Raw genomic sequence first — 21,160 nt, forward strand, 5'->3', positions numbered from 1 at the left:
CAACACTGACACCTCCACAAAGTATGGATAAACTGTCCAAATAATTCTCCTTTGTGTACTCTTTACCCCAACAACTGAAGTTTGGAGACTGATAAACTGACTGCAAATTATGTTCACTTAGGCAAGCTCACTGTGCATGATGCATGTTATATGCACAACCTGCAACTTAGCAAAGGATATATACATTATCTTTCCATTACATATCACTACGTTTTCCTTCTAAAAACTAACACGAACTAAATACAAACAACGGACAAAAAAAATGTAAATATTTGCTGCTTAAGACCTGAATCTTCAAAGATATGAGACATTTAAAATTAACAGAAAACTCAGAAAAGGCGGAGGAGTGGCATTGTTCATTAATTACTATATTACCATAATAAAAAAGAATGACTCAAGGTCCAGAAAACAAGATATGGAAACAATTTGAGGTAGAAATGAGAAATTATGAGGAAAAGAGACTTGTGGGAATACACAGGCCCCTTAACAGCAACCACATAGTAAAGTGTAACATTAAGGAAGTAGTAATTAGAGGCTGTCAAAAATGGTACAGCGATAGTCACGGGAGATTTTAATCTAGATGTAGATTGGAAATGTCAGATGGGCAAAAGTATCCTCGGATGAGGAATTAATACATGTTTTCTAATAGAATAGGTTTTTTGAACATCACGTTCTGGAGTTGGCTGGAGTAGACCTCGTATTATGCAATGATATAGAATTAATTAATGATTGCACTGTGAAGATCCTCACTATACAGCAGTGAGTGTAATATTAATAAATTTTACATTCTGTTTCAGGAAAAGATAAATGGGTCTTAACCTTCATTAAAAATTTAAATACAAGGAATTATGAGGCGTGAAAACAATCTAAAGTAAACTGGCTATTTGGTCAACTATACAGATATCTGTATACTCAATAGATACTTTCCAACAACTTAAGCAAAATTCCAAGGGACAGACTTGCCATCAGTGGTTAACTACAAATGTCAAAGGGAGTCTTAAACCAAATATATATAATTGCACAATGACAGGTGACAGATCGGATAAATGGAGAGGATATTCAAAAAAGATAAAAAAAGGAAGAAACATTAGTTCACATTAGCATTCAATATAGTGGACACCATTAACATCCCAGAAGAGGTGGCAATTCAGGAAATGAAAGTGAGAAACTCAGAAGAATCACGTGACACAGAGTAACTGCTGAAGCTGCAAGCCAACAAGTGCTTGGGTCCTAATGGACTTCATTCTAGAATCTGAAAAGAAGAGGCTAGTGAGATAGTTTACACATTAGTTTAAATTTTCCAAAACACCCTTGCTTCGGGGACAGTCTATTAGATTGAAAGTTAGTGAACATAACTCATTTCAAAAAGGGAGACACCAGCAGATAACTACAGACCAGTTAGTTTAACATCTATCATAGGGAAAATGACAGAAGCTGTTATTAAAGAGGTTACAGCAGGGCACTTGGACAGGTTCAAAGAAATCAGGCACCAATGCTTTTGTGAAAGGGAAACCAGGCTTGACCAATCTATTGGAGTTACTTGAGGAGGTAACATGTGCTATGGTTAAACGAGAAGCAGTGACATTTATCTCTCAGCCCCTTGGCCCATAAGCCTCATTCCTAATGCTGCCTGACCTGCTGTGCTCTTTCAGCACCACACTCTTGACTCTGATCTCCAGCGTCCGCAGTCCTCATTTCTTCCGAGACAGTAGTGTATTTCAATTTCCAGAAGGAATCTGATAAGCTGCTATACCAAAAGGTTATTGCAGAAAGGGATAGCACATTGACACGGACAGAGGATTGCCTAGCTAACTGGAGGTATATCACTGGTGTTTTCTTTTAAAAACAGGTCAGCAAGATGGGTATCTCAAGACTGTTCACAAGTTTATACAAAAGTATGATAGGAGAGCGATATGGTTGCTTAATATGCTGACAGCATAAAGGAAGGAAAAAAAGCAAGTTAAGAGAACATAGGAAGCTACACAAAAATATATATAGGTAGGTTAAGTAAAAGGGCAAAGATGTGACAAGTGGACTATAATGCAGAAAATGTGAAATTTCCCATTTTAGCAGGAAGACTAAAAAAAAAGCAGATTATCTAGATTGAGAAAGTTTGCAGAGGTCTGATATGTAGAGAGGCCTGGGCTCCTATGTGCTAATGTTACTACGTAGATGTAGCTAGTCATTAGGAAAGCTAACAGAATGTTATCATTTATTGCAATGGGAATTGAACATCAAAGTGGGAAGCTATGTTTCAGTTATATCAGACACTTATGTCTACATCCGTGCACGACATCTGTCATTTTATTTAAGGAAGGATCCTATCGTGATTCAGGGAAAGTTCACTGACCTGGAGTGGGCTTGTTGTCTCATGAGAAAGGATTGGACAAGTGAAGCTTGCATTTGTTGGAGTTTAGATGAGTAAGAGATGACTTGTCGGAAACACAAGATCGCGAGAGGTCTTTGACAGGATAGATGAGATTTTTGGGAAAATGTAGAAATGCAGTTATTGTACAAGTTAGAAGTCACCTACTTAGAAAGAGAGATGAGGTGAATTCTTTTCTCTCAGTGTCGTGTCTTTGGTACTCTCTGTTTCTGTAACTTTTCAGGAAAAGTCCTCAAATATTTTGAAATCATACACAGATGTTCTTGTTTAGAAAAGCAGTGAAAAGTTATCAAGGGTAGGCATGAATACAGATTTGAAGTTACAATCAGATCAGCCATAATCTGGTTGAATGGCAGAGCAGACTAAGAGGGGCTGTATGGTGCATTTCAGTTCTTAATGTTTATGTATGTATACCTCACCTGTATGAGAACTATGACAGATTTTGCAGGCAAAAATTATTCCTGCTTTATTTGACTTCTCTCATCATATTACCAACTCTACATTTCATTATACAGTAGAAACATGGGAGCACCATCATCTGCAAGTTACCTTTCAAGTCACCCTGACTTGAAAATATATCATCTTTACTTCAGTTTCATAGGATCAAAGTCCTAGAACTCCCTCCCTAAGGCATTGTGGGTGTACCGACACAAATGGATTGCAGCAGTTCAAGAAGACCATTTACCACCACCTTCTCAAGGGCAATTTGGGATGAGCAATAAATGGGATGGGCTATGAACCCTGACAAAACATCAGCAACATACTGAAGATTTATGCTCCAGAACTTGCCACTCACCTGCCAAACTCTTCTAGTACGGTTACATTCCCGGCACCTATCTGACAATGTGGAAAATTGCCCAGGTATGTCATGTACACAAAAAAACAGGACAAGTCCGATCCAGCCAACCACTGCCCCATTAGTCTACTCTCAATCATCAGTAAAGTTATGGAAGATATCAACTGTGCTGTCAAGCATCACCTGCTCAGCAATAACCTCCTTAGTAACGCCCAGCTTCGGTTCCACCAGGGCCACTCACCTCCTGACCTCATTACAGCCTTGAGTCAAGCATGGACAAAAGAGCTGAATTCCAAAGGTGGGGTAAGAATGACAGCCCTTGACATCCAGGCCGCATTCGACAGAGTGTGGCATTACAGAGCGGTAGCAAAACTGAAATCAATGGATATCAGAGGGCAAACTCTCCGCCGGTCAGTGTCATAAAGGATGATGATTGTGGTCTTTGGAGGTCAGTCATGTCAGCTTCAGGACATCCGTGCAGGAGTTCCTCAGGTTAGTGTCCTAGGCCCAACCATCTTCAGCTACTTCATCAATGACCTTCCCTCCATCATAAGGTCAGAAGTGGGGATGTTCACTGATGTTTGCACAATGTTCATGACTATTCAGATACTGAAGCAGCCCATGTTCAAATGCAACAAAATTGGGATAATCTCCAGGCTTGGGCTGACAAGTGGCAAGTAACATTCATGTTACACCAGTGCTAGGCTATGGCCATCACCATCACCACCGCCCCTTCACATTCAATAATGTTACTATCACTGAATCCCATACTATCAACCCCTGGGGGCTACCATTGACTAGAAACTCAACGAGACTCGCCACACAAACACATGAGCTACAAGAGCAGGTCAGAGGCTAGGATACTGCAGCATATAACTCATCCCCTGACTCCCCAAAGCCTGTCCATCATCTACAAAGCACAAGTCAGGAGTGTGATAGAATACTCCTCACTAGTCTGGATGAGTGCAGCTTCAACAATACTCAAGAAGTTTTACACCATGCACAACAAAACAGCCTGTTTGATTGGCACTACATCCACAAGCATTGAGAACAACAAGGGAAGGAGATCCACAGGACCATCACTGCCTTGAAGTTTCCCTCCAAGCCACTCACCATTCTGACTTGGAAATAGATCACCGTTCCTTCACTGTGTCAAAATCCTGGAATTCACTCTCCAATGACATTGTGGGTCAAACCACAGCAGATGGACTGCAGCAATTCAAGGTGGCAGCTCACCACCACCTTCTCAAGAGCAACAAAAGATGGGTAATAAATGCTGGCCAGCTAGCAATGCCAACATCCTACAAATAAATTTTAAAAATATGCTGACCCAGCCAACAATGTCCACATCCCACGAGTGAATAAAAAGGAATTTCCAATGTTATCCAGGGTGAGACCACTCTCAATGAAAAAAACCTTCATAACAAGGTCCTTACTCATAATATATTAAAAACAGTGCACATCACCAAACATGTTTGGTACCATGCATACATTCCATAATTTAGTTTCCATCACATAGCTTTATGACAACTGTTTGGAATGCAAAGTATCCTACAAATCACTATGAGCCAGGCAGAGATACATATTGTAGTATTTTGGGAAACAACCTTTATTAAGTATAACCTTCATGGTGTCAGAGTCTGATCACCATCTTCACCCTCACTTGCCCAACCCCTGTCTTCACCATCATCGCTCATGAGCCTCTCTCTTCCAAATTCTCCTTTCTGCTTTTCCCTCATGCCAAAGCCAGTTTCCCAGCATTAAATTTGGAACCTGGCTTCCTGTAACTAAATGTGCCTTACTGCACCAAACTAAGTTACTGACTAAAAGAGGACTAGCAGGTGGAAGATTGACCATGAAGAAAACTATTAAATGTTAGAAATTTGAGATATTATTCTAAGAAATTAAGAAGTGCTAATATGCAATGCTAGTTCCTGCAAATCAAAACTGATTTGATTACTCTCCTGGCTTATGTCCAATTAATGTGAGGGTCAGAAACTAGACAAGAAACTCTATCAGAAAAGTAAAAATCAGATTCAACTGGAGATAAGTTTGTTTTTGTATTCTCACATATTTTAAATGTTCATCACCACTTTCAAATAATGAGCTTTAAATCCTTTTACAAGATTTAACATGATGAGTTTGTTCCGTGTTTTATTCGCATGCCTGGGCACAAATTGCTCAAAAATGTTTCATAATCCACAAAATGGTAAAATACAATAGAAAAATAATCAAAGGATAGAATTAAAATAATTTTGACAATACATGCTACATCTGTAAGTCATAATATTCCTTGTAATATTTTCAAGCCATGTGCAGAATAAATATGTGCGCTAATATCAAGATAAAATGTGGATCAACACCAAAAAGAAAATCAAAATACAAATACAGAACATGTCCATAGGCGTGAAAGAAGAAAGAATGTCAGCTTCAGCCACTGACAGTGAAGATGCTGACCACAAATGATCAGATTGACTAAATTATGTTTATAATTTATGACGACGACATTAGAACTCAGGACCTCGAGATTTTAAGCTTAGAATCATAACACTATATTGTCACAGATAAAAAAGGCATATGTTTGTTTTTATACTGTGGCTCACATTTTAATTGTTGAAGAAGCCAAGAAACGTTGAATTTGTAGCCTTGGTTGAAGACAAGAATCTTTTGCTTCAATCTTACAAGTTCAAAATAGAAAGAATTAAGGAGCTCTGTCTTTTAAAATTAAAGAAGGTGGGAGAAAAACATTTATTTGGTGTTTTTTTTGAGCTTGGAGGTTGAATTGTAAAGAGAATAGCTCACTAATTTCTTCACATCAACAAATGTAATCAGGCAGAAATGAAGTGCCTCTGAATTTGGAGATAGTACACTTGTATGAATTGGAGGCTGAAGATCAAAGAAATGCAGAGTCCCTGTAAATTAAGGGGAAAAGTATAACTGGAAATTGGGAAAGAGAGCACTGAGAACAAAGAAAATGGAACTCCAGGAGGAAGAATGACTGTGGAGGGTTGTTTTTATTGCAGTGGCATTTATTCCACCCACAGGAACCTAAAACGGTTTACAAACTTCCTTAAAATGTGCTTTTATACAATGAATATTTTTGGAAGCAATCTTCCTTTTATATGTCAACAACACTAGCTGCAGCAAAATGAGATCTGTGCTACTAAATGGCTCAGAAATCACCTTGTTAACTCTTACAATGTAAGAACTCTGAGCTATTTACTAATTCAATCTTTTTAAGAACTCCTCACTACTGCACTTGGAATATTGCACACAGTTCTCGTCACTGCATTATAGGAAGGATGTGGAAGCTTTCGAAAGTATTCAGAGGAGATTTACTAGAATGCTGCCTGGTGTGGAGGGAAGATCTTACGAAGAAAGGCTGAGGGACCTGAGGTTGTTTTCATTAGAGAGAAGGTTGAGAGGTAACTTAATTGAGACACATAAGATAATCATAGGGTTAGATAGGATAGACAGGGAGAGCCTTTTTCCTCGGATGGTGATGGCTAGCACGAGGGGACATAGCTTTAAATTCAGGGTGATTGATATAGGACAGATGTCAGAGGTAGTTTCTTTACTCAGAGTATTAGGGGCCGGTGACACACTGCCTGCAACAATAATAGACTCATCAACTTTAAGGGCATTTAAATAAGCATATAATGGAACAGTGTTGGAAAGATGGACTTCAGATTGATTTCACAGGTAGGCGCAACATCGAGGGCCAAAGGGCCTGAACTGACTGTAATATTCTATGTCCTATGAATGCAGTCTTGAAGTTTCAAAGAGAGACTGGGAGCAAGTACAGTGACAAGTAGGAATGTCAAGAGGGGGAGGAAGTGAGCAAACAGGAATCTCAAAGAGGGAAATGGCAATAAGGAAGGAAGGCATAGTAAACAGAAGTGCTGACATAACTACGGATTTCAATAACTGACTGGAGTAGAGTTTGATTGTTAATTCCACCGATTTCATCGTATCTTTTTAGGTCATGCTCATTAATTTTCTGACATGGTGGAGTCTACCAAATCTTTGGTCATGAGTACAATAGCAGTAAATCTCAGTTACCTATCAGGAATAATGCAACCGTTAGCGACTAGGTGCAGGACACTATGTGGACTGTTTGGGACTTGTATGATACAATGGTAATGTCCCTATCCCTAGATCAGGAGGCCCAGTTTCAAGTTCCACCTGCTCCAGAGGTATGTAATAATATCCTAAACAGTTTGACTAGAAATAAAAAAAGGTTGACTGTCAGAGAAAGGTTCTTGTGGCTTAGTAGCAGTGGCACAGCAGTAGTGGCCCTACCTCTGGAATAGAAGGCTCAGTTCAAGTCCTAACCGCTCTAGTAGCATAATATCACTGAACAGATTGACTGGAAAAATATCCAAAAACATAACCTGAAGAGGTCTTGTGGTGCAATGGTAGTGTCCCCATCACTGAGCCAGTGGCCTGAATTCAAGTAATAAACAATATTCTTCAAAAATGTCTAGCTGGCATTTTGACATCACCTTTACATCACTTAAAACGGAATTTACATGCCCCAAACAAATCTGGCTTCAAAGTGTATCCAGCATAAGAATTTCATAGAGCTGGGGGAGGAGGGGTGTGGTGTCAGTTAAATCTATTGGCTGATTTGTGATGCACAGTGACAGCAACTGTGACAGTTCAGTTCCCACACTGGCCAAGGTTACCATGAACCTTCTTATCGTGCCCCTCGCCTGAGGTGTGGTGATCTTAAGGTTAAACTCGAATGATATGCTGGTGTGGAACAGTGGTAATGTTCCTATGTTTGAACCAGGAAGCCTGGGTTCAAGTTCCACTTGCTCCAGAGGTGCTCATTGAACAGGTCGACGAGTAAATACCTAGACGGACAGTTTCAGGGTTATTATGGCACAGTCATAGCCCCTACCTCTGAACCATGATACCTAAGTCTGTCATAGCATATCTGAACAGATGGTTGCAAAATATCCAGATGGACTGCTTCATGGGTTCGAAGCACCATGGTAGTGTTCGTACCTCTGGGCCAGGTAGCGGAATCAAGTCCCACCTATTTCAGACGTATGTAACATACCTGAACAGATTGATTAGAAATACCTAGATGGACTGTTTTATCAGCTTCCTGTGGCACAATGGTCATGACCTTACTTCTGAGTCAGGAGACCCAGGTTCAAGTCCTACATGGCCTGAGGTATGTAATACCATCATCAAACACGTTAATTAGAAATGGCTACATTCTGTACCTTTGGCGGCTCTCGTGGAGCAATGATATTGTCCTTAACTCTGGGCCATTTGGCCAGCATATACGTCTCCAGAGGTAAATCAAAGCATCTTTCTGAATAGGTTGATTTGAAAATATCTCAATGGTCTGTTTTCTGGGTCAGGAGGCCCAGATTCAAGTCCCACCTGTTTCTAATGTATATTGTAACATGTCTGAGCATGATTTGAAATACTTAATTGGACTGGTTTATAGAGGCCTGTGGTATAGGGGCAGTATTTCCAAACATGAGACAGGAAGCCTGGGTTCAAGTTCCACCTGTTCCAGCAACATGTAATAACATTGCTGAACAAGTTGATCAGAAAATATTTAGATGCATTGTTTATTGGGTTCTTCTGGTGCAGTGGTAGTGTCCCTACTTTTGATATACACGGCCAGGGTTCACGTTCCACCTGCTCTTGAGGTGTGTATTAACAGCTCTAAATAGGTTGATTATAAATATCCAAATGGCCTATTTTGCAGCACACAAGCATGCAGCTTAGTGGAATAGTGCTTAAGATAAATATAAAAGAACGTTCAGATTATAAAAATGAGGGACTGTCAGCAATTGCAACAGTAGGCTATTGGTCCATCATTAATTGTCAACATTAAGGAACAAATGAACTCATAACTGCATACCTGACTAGCATCTTTTACATGAATGTTATCAATCAGTTTACAAAGTAACCAGAAATATTCCTTGCAACCTGCTCTCAAGAGTGGCTCCTCTTCATAATCCAACTCCTGAAAAATAAAATAGAATAGTTTTTAAATTGCAGCATTTCTATGTTAAAGTTAGTGAGTTTCATTTTCAATTTAAAATCAGAATTAAAGTAGGCAATGTAGCCCATCGAGCCTGTTCCACCATTCAATATAATCATGGCTGCTTGAACACTTAAATGCCTTTTACCCACACTATCCCATAACCAGTAATCCCATCAACAGTCATCAGAAATCTTATCAATCTCTACTTTAAATGTACTCAATGACTGAGCTTCCACTGCTGTCTGGTGTAGATAATTTAAAAAAGATACTTAATCCTTGAAGCAAAAAATATTTCTCCTAACCTGGTTCTCAGTGATATTTCCATTATTTATAAATTGTGCTGCTGGTTTGAGATTCCTTAGGCATTGAAAACATCTTAATATATTTACACTGTCTATCCCTTTCATTATTCTGTAAGCTTCAATACGATCACCTCACATTCTTCTAAATCAGAGCCTAGTTTGAACAATCTTTCTTCCTTAGACAATCCCATGATTCGAGGAACAAATTTGAACATTTGAAACAGGTAGACGACACACAGTAGGCAAACTAACCAAGCTCCTCTACAACTCAAGACAGACTTAATTTATCCTGTACTCTTAATTCTCTTGCAATACAGGCACATTCCAAGTACCTTCCTGCACCTACATTTAAACCTTCAGTGGCCTGCTGTGAAGGGCAGCCAGGCCTCATTGTGCATTTGCACTTTCCATTTTCTTACATTTAAGAAATACTCCGAACATCTCTTATTTCTCGCAGATAACTTCACATATTTTCACACTGCATCTCATAAACCGTGTTCTCACAGAATCAATAAGTTGGTCAAAACCCTCATGAAATCTCTTCATGTCTTCCTCATAACACAGTGTCCTGCTGAGCTTTGAATCATCTGCAACTTTAGAAATATTACATTTGGTCCTCGCATCCAAATCACTGACATGTATTGTGAACAGCTGGAACCAACTTTTGATCCTTGCAGCATCCACCAGTCACAGCCTGCCAATATGACAATGACCTCTTTATCCTTGCTGTTTTCTATCTATTAGCCAATCTCTAATCCATGCCAGTCCATGCCCTCTTATCCCATATTATTGAATTTTGTTAACCAGCTTCCTATGGTAGGTGAATTGGGACCTTATCATAAGCATTTGGAAAATCCAAGTATACTATCATCCATCAATCATTTATCAATTTTATTATCATCCTCAAAAAAACTCCAAAAAGCTTGTCAAACAATTTCCTATTCCTTAATCCATGCTTATACTGCCCAACTAGATTGTTATTATCCCAATGTGTTTTTATCATATGGATAGCTAATAGGTCTGTAGTGCCTTGTTTTCGTTCTCATTCCCTTCTTAAAGAGGTGGGTGACGTTTACTTGTTTTCAATCTGCAGAATCAGTCCAGCACTATGGAATTTTGGAAGATGACGACCAACCTATCAACTTCTTCAACATTCTGGGGTGTAGACCATTAGGTCCTGGGGATTTATGAACTTTCAGCAGCATTAATTTCTCCAGAACTATCTTATAATACTAATTTCCTTCAAAACGTCATATCCTCTGTAGCTTCTTGGATATCAAATTCTGGGAGATTTCTTGCATCTTCATCGGGTGGAAACAGACAACAAGCACAGTCATTCCTCATTATTCGCAAGGGTTTCGTTCCTGAGAAGCCCCACGGATGAAGAAAAGCAGAGCACATTGAAAATAGGTTAAAATGATTAAACAATATGACAGGAATGTCATATTTTGTTTATGAAAGTTGATTTTTGTTGTTACTTATTGTTTGGTGCGGATAGGCACGTTTGCGATTTTGCAAATAGGGGATTTACTGTAACTTCATAGTTTTTCAGACAAATCTCTATAACATGTTATAAATTATCCCAACTGCCTGTAAATGACCTACAATCACCTTAGCTAAACGTTTCTACTTTACATATACAAGTAGCTCTCGGGTTGTGAACGGGTTTCATTCTGGAGCCAGTTCAGAGGTCAATTTGTACGCAGTTGGAGCACAATGCAGGACAAAGTAAAACAGCTGTTCATAAGTTCAGGAAACGACTGTATATCATGGCTCTAAAATTATAAGCATTCACAGGATTGCATTCATAAGGATGACGTTTTGTTTAAATCGGGTGTCTATAAGTCATGTACCCCCTGAATAGATGGCAATCAGATTATTCTCCCTTTCCTTAACAGTTTCTTATCCTCCTTTGTTGTAATATAAAAACTTCCCAAGCTTCAGAATTACTGTAATTTCTGGCAACTTTATATGCCTTTTCTTTTGACCTCACACAATCCTTAATTGCAAGCGTCAGCCACAGCTAACTGACCCTTTTTGGGTTTTTGTACCTTGAAGTAATGTATAGTTGCTGCTAAGCCATGTAATAGTATCGAACGACTATCCAATACCTTTGTATAAAGATGCCTTTTAACATACTTAGCCCAATCCATTTCATCCGATCTGATACTCATACCTTGATAACTTCCCTCATTCAAATTTAAACTCTTGCTTCAGAATGAACCCACTCACTTTCAGAAATAATGTAAAACTTTATCATTGTGCTCACTCATTCTTAAAAGTTTCTTTTGCAACAAGATTGTTAATAAGCCCTTTTTTTTAAACATATACTAGATCAAAAATAGTGTGCCCACTAAACGGATCCTCAACATACTGCTCTAGAAAACAATCCCCAAGATATTCCCAAAACTTGCCCTTCACAGTTTGAGTGCTCAGTTGGCTTACCATGTATATAGTGAGGTCTGCAGATGCTGGAGATCAGAGCTGAAAATGTGTTGCTGGTTAAAGCACAGCAGGTTAGGCAGCATCCAAGGAACAGGAAATTCAACGTTTCGGGCCAGAGCCCTTCATCATGTATATATGCAGATTGAGGGCACTCTTGATCACTGTGCTGCCCATGCTACATACTTCTCTCATCTCCTGATTAATACCATGCCCCACACTACCAGTAATATTTGGTGGCCCATAAATAAATCTAGAAAACATCTACTGCCTCTTGCAGTTTCTTACTTTCACCCACACTGATTCCACACATTAAGGGATGATCTCAGATTGGTAGGAAAATGTACTGATCCCATCCCTTACTATCAATGCAATTCCCTGTCCGTTTCATGCTTGTCTATCCAAGCATATTCAGTTCCCAATCCTAGCCACCCTGCAGCCATGCTTCTGTGATGGCAATTACAGCATATCCATGTTCCTCTATTTGTGCCTTTGGACGAATCTACCTTGTTGCGAATACATTCAGGCAGAGAATGTCCTTAAACTTTGTCTTTTAGAAATAATTCTGTGCTCAAAACATACATGTTGCTCAGCTTTGTTTTTAGTCTCCCGAGCTACTTTTCTAATTCCTGCTACCAACTCAACTTCTTTCCTATACAGTTTACCCCGCAGGTTCTCATCCTCAATAAGCTAGTTTAAATCCACCCTGCAGCACTAACAAAACTCCCTACTAAATTGGTTTCCAGCCATGTGTTCACTTAATCAATTATCCTGTTCACTAGCCTGTAGCACCGAGCATAATCCTGAGATTACTGCATTTGGAGTCTTGCTTTTCAATTTTGTTATGTATGTGTGTTAAGTATAGAGAACTGTCACGGAGTTGATCACATGACATAATGATGATGTCATTAGCCATTCTCATCTTATCTTGCTGCTTGTAAAATGAACATCTCCTTAACAAAGCTTCTACCGTTTAACACTCAGCCTCCTAGTCCTTGAAATATAATATGCACAAAACTGGTAATGAGACGGGACTGCTTAAAAATCCAGGATCACTGGACTCAAAATATTAACTCGGTTTTAACTCCACAGATACTGCCAGATCTGCTGAGTTTTTCCAACAATTTCTATTTTTGTTTGTTTTAGATGTCTGGCATCCACTGTTCTTTATTTTTAATGTATTTGTTGGACTAGCTCAAGGTCAGCTTTTCAGTAACATTGACCTTAGCCAAAACAATTTCTTGATAAAATGTAGATCCTGAGTCACAGAAATACTTTGTGATTGTAACACATAAAAGGACATTCAAATACAAGAGACTTCCATTTGGGATCAGACCTACACCTATGTTATTTCAACATGCCTTGGATCAGCTTTTAAGTAGAGCCCAATGCTAACTAGCCAATTATTCAGTCACAGCATCTCTACAATTTGGATACCATTTTACAGAGACTTTAAGATTCAGTCCCAAGAATTTTTTAACGTGAATTTTTTAAAAATCTTCATCGAACATTTAGGCCATATCATTGACACCAAGGGGCTACACAAGTCCCCTTCAAAAACAAAAGCCACAGCTGAGGCTCCAACACCTAAAATGTAAATCACGTGTATTTTTGGGTTTGCTAGGGAAGGCTTGCACCAAATCTTGAAACCATTCTCAAGCCTTCTAAACTGATTACAGCAAAACAAGAATTGGAAATAGAAAGATTCACATGAAAGAGCTTTTATACAGGCCAAATTAGGCTTTATTAAAGTCAGGCATCCATTAACAAAATGAACTGTTACATATTTCCATTTTAAAATAATCTGTCTTCCACAGCTGCTCACAGACTCTCTTCGCTGCTGAACTCTCAAATTAAAGAACACTTTTCCTCTCAAAGGGAACGTATTCTGCTTTTCAATTCCCTATTATTCTGCCCAACTTCATAACAGACGGAAACATTAATGGAAGATCCACAAATAGCTCTGCCAAATAAAGACTGGATATACCAGAGGACAGAAGTGATGAGAGGATCTGAGGAAGACAGTACCCTTAGTGGAGAATACCACGACTGTGCAAGCATTCACTTCAAGCATTCAGTCATCTCAGGAAAAGGCAATAACAGATAATAGTCCTAATACACTTAAAACAGCAGAGGTTAAACTCAACAAAAAAAAATGCAGATGTCTGAACTGCGCCATCAGCCACACAGGAATCTATTTCCCCCAGAATGTCTTACCTACTAACTGTTGCATATATGACTGTAAATATAGTGAATGTTTTCGTTGGAGGAATCTTCAAAAAGATTTTAAGAGTCTATGATGGAATGATGACATCATTGACCATTAGCATAACCTTGCTGCCTGCAGTGAACACCTCTTCAAAAAACTCTTACTGATTTAAAACTTCAACCTCGTAGTCCTTCTTGAAATACACATTTCCTTTCTAATTCCCAGGAGTCTACCTTCAGGACCTCATCTCTCTTCCTCTGATAACAATTTGGACGATTTCACCCCACCCCCAAGAAGGATGTCCTGCAAATGCTTAGTGACACAGTTGACCCTGGTATCAAGGGGACAAACACACCATCCTGGAGTCAGGTTTAATACGGCAAAAGCACACTGATCCCTTAACTGTAGAATCCAGCATTACTGTCCTCCCACAACTGAGACACGCTTGGTACCATGGATTTGTGACTGGCTGCAATCTCCTTGGGGAATTTCACTAATTTCCAAAATGGAATACAGATTATCAAGCATGATAGGTTTAGGGACTTCACCACCGATTGTCACACATTTCCTCTCTACCTGTATGCATCTAATCTGCAGTGGGACCACATCCACAAACGTAGACACACAACAGAGACACTACTCTTTCCTCAAGTTCCAAAATCCAGAGCTCAGGCTTGTCCAGCTGCGGATGCATTCATGGGGGATACAGAGGAGTATGAAGCAGTTTTCTCTCAAAGTTCCCTTTATGTAGAAATGTGCCAGCTATGTCCATAGGATTTTAACACACATATAGTAGACCTCAAAATGACACTGAACATTTGAATTATAAATTGCATGAAGAGAAAATATATGTAATTAGAAACAAAATTGGTTCATTATTATTTTGCAATGTGTATCATATTTCATTAAATTTCTGTAATGTGATGCTATGTCATAAACAATAAGCACAGCAAGCCAAATTAATGGGAATTCTCAAAGAGCAAAATTAAGGTAAAACTTCCTGAACTTTTCTCCCCATACATAAATTCCTTTACACAACAGCACTAATGGCTGAGACGTAAAGTAGCACGTGCTAGACAGCAAATCCTTCTCTTCAGGAAATACTATTTTCCCTTACCATACCCATGATTAAATCTGCTTCTACCATAAGTTCAGGTAGAGAATTCCACACACTATACAAAACAAAAGGCATGCTGCTGTTGCTTTGTTTAGCAATCACCTTGAATTGGTGCCCTACGGCTTTCAATCCTTTAACTAATTAGGACAGTTTCTCCCCATCTACTCTGCTCAGACCCTCATGAATTAGCATACTTATCAAAATTTCCTTTTGAGAACATTTAAAGAACAGACCCATATTCTCCACTCTATTTACATGACTAAAGTTCCTCAGACCTTGAGCCATTCTCACAAATCTTTTCTACACCCTCTCGAGCCTATATCTTTCCTCTAGCACAAAAAAAACTGAACTGCAGAGGTAACCAAGGTTTTGGGAAAGCCCAGTAAAAACCATTCTTGAAACTAAAAAAAAATCCATCAATATAGTTTGCTGTGAATCAGCTAACCTCCTACGTACCTTTTGGTTCACAAGTTTTAACTTTGCTCATTTGTCTGTTGTATGGGACTTCATCAACTGCCTAGGAAGTACAAGTATACATCTATCTTCTTATTTCTTCAAAACACCATCAAGTTAATTAAATGCTGTTTACCTTTAACAAATCCCACACTGGTTTTCCTTAATTAATGTCACACTCGCCCAAGTAACTGTTAATTTTATTCTTGTATTCATGTAAAAAGGTTCTTCAACACCAATGTTAAATTGGAACATGTTTACATTGTCCAAAGGAATAACCCTGATCATTACGTTGCTTGTCACTTAAATAAATCACTTTGATGCCATGGTAACATTTCTGTTCAGAGCCTGCTCCAGTGTTCCAATGAAGTGTAACACAAATTGGAAAATGACATCTTATTTTCTGCTTGGATCATTTAGTTTCTCAGCACTGAATTTGACAACTTCACACTATGACCTGTCCTTCGTTTTTATTACATCCCACCTTCCTCTGGCTGTCTTGTTTGCCTCTTGCCTTTGCTTTCAGTAGCGTGGATGCATTTTCTCTTTTTCATAAATTAATTGATACTTATTTTATCTCTCTCTGCCCCCAGTTACCACAATTAACAGTCCCCTTATATTTCATTCTGGGCATTTTATAATTTGTTTTCACTCATTCCTCATCCTCCTCTGCCAGCAGCATAAAAATACCATTTTCCAGTCCCTTTTAGTTCTGAAGAAGAATCAGATCAGGCACAAGTGTTAACTGTTCTTCTCTCCATAGATGTTGCCAAACCTGCTGTACTGCTCAAGCACTTTATTTTTACTTTAAATTGGCTGTCATGTAATTGCTGGGATTATTCTTATGCCTTCTTTTGAACAAAGATTGACTGCAATTCTCCAGTCTTCTGAATCAATTGTAACCCTATCTCTGAACCAGAAGGTCCACATTCAAGTCCCACCTGCTCAATAGATGTCGTAATATAACTGAATGGATTGATTAAAAATAACTTCAATGATCACTGTAAGTGCTTCATTACTGACATAGGATCTACTTGGCCTAACTCAGTTCAAAGAATTAGCAATACTTCCTTTCCCATCGGAATGAAAGGAACTGATGTGCAAAGTTTTTCTGAACATATTCTATGAATTCCTGCCCTTTATAATTTTAACACAGTACATATTCAGATAATTAAAGAAACCGTTATAACTACTCTACAATTCTTCCAGCTCTCTTCAATTTCCATGCACATGTATTCCTCCACGTTTCCTCTTACTTGGTGCACAACAGAATAAACCAAAACAATGAAAAAGGTATTTCCAGTGATTCTTAAATCTAGTTAAACAAATTCTATCCTTGACCCATCTATAACAGTAGTTGAGAGTGTGGTGCTGGAAAGCACAGCAGGTCAGGTATCATCCGAGGAGCAGGAGAATCAATGGTTTGGGCATAAGCCCTTCATTCCTGATGAAGGGCTGAAGCCTGAAACATCGATTCTCCTGCTCCTTGGATGCTGCCTGACCTGCTGTGCTTTTCCAGCACCACACTCAACTCTGATCTCAAGCATCTGCAGTCCTCACTTTCTCCCATCCACAACAGTAATTATAATTTAGACATTATTACACCCTGTTTATCTCCAATCCCATAACTTACTATTTTCTAGACTGGTGTTATCTACCTCTTTGAATACCTTGATGTTGTTCTCTAACATTGCCTACTGGTTCCTCCACCCCTGGCAAGTTAGTTTAAAACCAACTCAATAGCACTAGCAAATCAGCCCATAAGGAAACGTGTCCCTGTTCTGTTAGGTACAACTCATCAAGCCTGTGCATGTCCCATCTTGTCCAAAACTACTCCCAATTTCAAAGAATCGAGAGCCCAGCTTTCTGCACTAGCTTTCTAGCTACACATTCAGCAGCTCTGTCCTCCAATTTGTATACTCACTTGCATGCATTACAGAGCGTCCTCACTTAAAGCTGAGATTTTCTGGAATACAATCTTGATTTTAAGTGAAAAGATCAACTACAGCATTGATTCCCACAAGAATCACTGTCAAAACTGAAATTAAGATCTGTAGGCCTTCCTTCGCAGAGAGAAAAATAACATTGTACCTATACTCTTAAGTTGTAATACAGTGCTTTAAATAACTACACGGCTAAATGAAATAATACTTAAAACAAAATAACTTGCTAAGAAAACTGGTATAAAAGAAAAGTGCAAGCTTGTATTCTCAACGCCACCTGTAGTGGACCCTCCAACTGTGAACTGGAGAATGCTGACACTCATGCTGGGTGAGTTTTTAGCTCAGTGAGTTGCCTGCTGGGGTCAGCCCTTGGCTTGGTTGCAGTTGTCTTCTGAGTAGGATTGTCTTTGTGCACATGTGCCTCGGTAAGAGGTACAGAGCATCCCTTCTTTCTGGCTGATACATTTCAGGAATCTACCTGAGCCACTGCTTGATGAGGCTGTTCCTATGACTGACTGAAAATCCAGATGAAGTTCAGCAGGTCTCCTGCTTTGCTCTGTTGCCTATGGACTGAATTCTACCACATTGGCAGTGCTATTTCAGCCACGACCTAAGGGGAAGATTGGCTTTAAAACTAGGCCTAGATCTTATTGAACTGTGCAACAGAAGTAACTAGTCTTTCACAATCAATTATAATATTTAACGGGTACGACACTACCCTTCTTTGAATGCAGTATTTTGAAAGTAAAGCATTTTTGTGCTGAGAAGAAAAGCTGAAATAACTCCACAAAGGCTGGTATTCTCTCACCAAGCCATCTTTTATTTACATGCGCGTAATATATGACACTGACCCAGCTAGCTCAGAGCCAGCTCCTAGAGTGAACAAAACCCCTGACACTCTTGTTTATATCTCTGTCAGTTAAAGTTCCCTAATTAAAGCTGTTAGCCCGGGCCAATCTAGGAACTCATACCATAGGAGGTCCACCTGCCTGACCTCGTTGCAATCACTACATCCCTCCCTCTCAAAGTCCTAGGACGTGGGCCAGTCCTTTTTCTTGTAGCTTCACGGAGGCTTTTTGGCACCAAATCTGTCATTCTGACTCTGCCTGAATACTGTGGACCGTAGCCTGCCTCTTGCACCCTGAACATCTTGGCCGAAATTCATCTTCTTCAGGCGGTAACAGCGTTGGGGCTGCAACATCTGCCGTGTCCATCGCGCCCTCACAGGTTTCTTCAAAACTAGGCGGAGGGGTAGAACCCATGGATTCTGACAGGCAGTCATTTTCTAATTGAAAAATGTTGAACCAATCAAGGTGAATCTTTCTCAACCAATTTTGCCCCATCAGAGTTGGGCCCGAGCCTTTCACTACAGTCAGTGGTAACTGAATCAGCTACTTCTAGTAAGAGACTGGAGGCAAAGTTGTACTCTTAATTTGTAGGGGTTGTCCAGTGTAGGTTCTCAGCCTGGCCGAGATAGTACGCAAACTCAAGGTTGGAGTCCAGAGCAAATTTTGTTAAAGACCAGTTCTGCAATCACTGATATAGTCCAACTGATATCAACTTCCACAAGAACTAGGTGATCACTTAACCAGCCAATTATTTTGATCGATTCGGATTTGGATTTTGCTGAGCAATTTAACTGTTCCAAACCAGCTGGAGCTTGTACACTCTCCTGGATACTGGCTTATGACTTCTCTTACTCAATTCAGATCAAGTGGGACTCTTCTGTCGTCTAAACTACAATTGCCTGCCAGCCCAGATCATCAAGAAATTTTAACTGTTTAGCTGAGGCTTGGCTTAGTTTTGTGATTTTGCTATGGGCTGACCTGGAGTCCCTCTGTTCAGGATATGTCCTGAGTGAGGCTATGCAATTATCTTCACTCAAGTAGTGCTCCCTAAGCTCAGTTAGTCTGGCAAGCGTGTCCACTTCAGTTGGAAGACCCTGTAACTCATAAGTTCCACTTGCCACATTTTCTAATGACAAAGCCAGCTGTAATGTCTGATTCAAGTCCAGTAAAGCTTCAGCTAATAGGCACTTTTGCATGGTCACATCATTAATCCCACTCTTGTCACCAGTGAAATAACTCCACAAAAGGCTGGTATTCAGTCACCAAATCACCCTGTATTTATATGTGCACAATACATGACAATAATGCAGCTAGCTCAGAGCCAGTTCCTAGACTGAACAAAACCCCTGACACACTACTTATATATGTCAGCCAGGGCTCCCTGAGTGGACCAGTTTAACAGCCCCAATCAGAGAACTCACATTCTATGGAGATCCACCTGGCTGACTTTGCTCCAATCACTACAAAAGCCATATATCAAATGGAGGCAGGCAAGAGAACAAAGGTCATTTTGGCATTAACGGCAGCTGTCGATGAACATTGGCTGAGAGGGTTAAGACAAGTGATTGACATAGCAAAGACTGCCAACCTTCAAAATATAAATATGAGTGGGTGGGGAGAGAGGAAGACATAGGTCCAGGGAAAAGGGACATTAACTTCTTGGGAGAAGACCAAGAGCTTGAGCTTCTCCAACCAGCCCAAGGGAAGAACAAAGATTGCACAATGTCAGGAACTAGGACAACTTCAAAAACAGAGTCCCGACTGCTCCATCTTATAGGATTTTGTGATCAGTGAAATGCTTGCACCTGTCATGGTCATGAACTTTCTTTGTCTAATTGACTAAATATATCATATCAAGGCTATTGTCCTTTAACAAAATGCAAAAAAACTTAATTGCTACAAATTTTTGACTACCTATGATACAACTGTGATCATGAATCTCGAAAATCATATCACATCACAGGGAGAGAGCTTATACAAAAATAATGTCAAACAAGTCAGATAAGTAATGTACTGCATAAAACATTGCCACAGTGAATCTCATTATGCTCAATAAGATTTACAATTCTCATAGTTTGCTAATGCTGAAGCCAAACCATGCCAAATGGTGGACTTTTAATTTGGATATCTTCTGCTGGAAGCAGTCGGGAAATTAATACCTTTAAGATCCTGCTAGCTAGTTTCCTCATTAGTTGCTTAACTCTGACCACTGGACCTTTATCTGTGTTTATGGTACCAATGAGGATAACAGTAAGTGTGCATCCTGACACTTTCACAATGCTTTGCAGTGTAGTCACTCAGTTATATCTTTGAACCTGGGACCAGGGAGGCACCAGATCATTGTTGATTCATATCTGCAACAGAGACACTTGTCTGTTCTCCTAAGTAGGAGAAGGGCTTATGCCCGAAACATCGAATCTCCTGTTCCTTGGATGCTGCCTGACCTGCTGTGCTTTTCCAGCAACACATTTTCAGCTGTTCTCCTAACTACACAGTCCCCAATCATGACTGCTGTTCCAGTCTTCCACATGCTCCCCTATATAGCTGAGCCAACCGTGGAGCCATGGACATGGGTTAATACTCCATAGATGAACCATAATTTTCACCAGTATTCTCAACTGAACATTGATTGGCGTCAGATGCACAGG

The 21,160-nt window shown here is 39.6% G+C and overlaps 1 protein-coding gene across 5 annotated transcripts in view; it reads right to left on the reverse strand.

The window, feature by feature from the left end:
• usp34 (ubiquitin specific peptidase 34) overlaps window positions 1–21,160 on the reverse strand; it is a 472,579-nt gene that overhangs the window by 137,865 nt on the left and 313,554 nt on the right. For all 5 annotated transcript variants that reach the window (XM_060831547.1, XM_060831550.1, XM_060831548.1 and 2 more), the window contains one exon: window positions 9,073–9,177. In XM_060831547.1, coding sequence (XP_060687530.1) covers window positions 9,073–9,177 — 105 coding nt within the window. The remainder of the gene's footprint in view (window positions 1–9,072; window positions 9,178–21,160) is intronic.

Source organism: Hemiscyllium ocellatum, chromosome 10, assembly GCF_020745735.1.
Source record: "Hemiscyllium ocellatum isolate sHemOce1 chromosome 10, sHemOce1.pat.X.cur, whole genome shotgun sequence".
NCBI classification, from domain to species: domain Eukaryota; kingdom Metazoa; phylum Chordata; class Chondrichthyes; order Orectolobiformes; family Hemiscylliidae; genus Hemiscyllium; species Hemiscyllium ocellatum.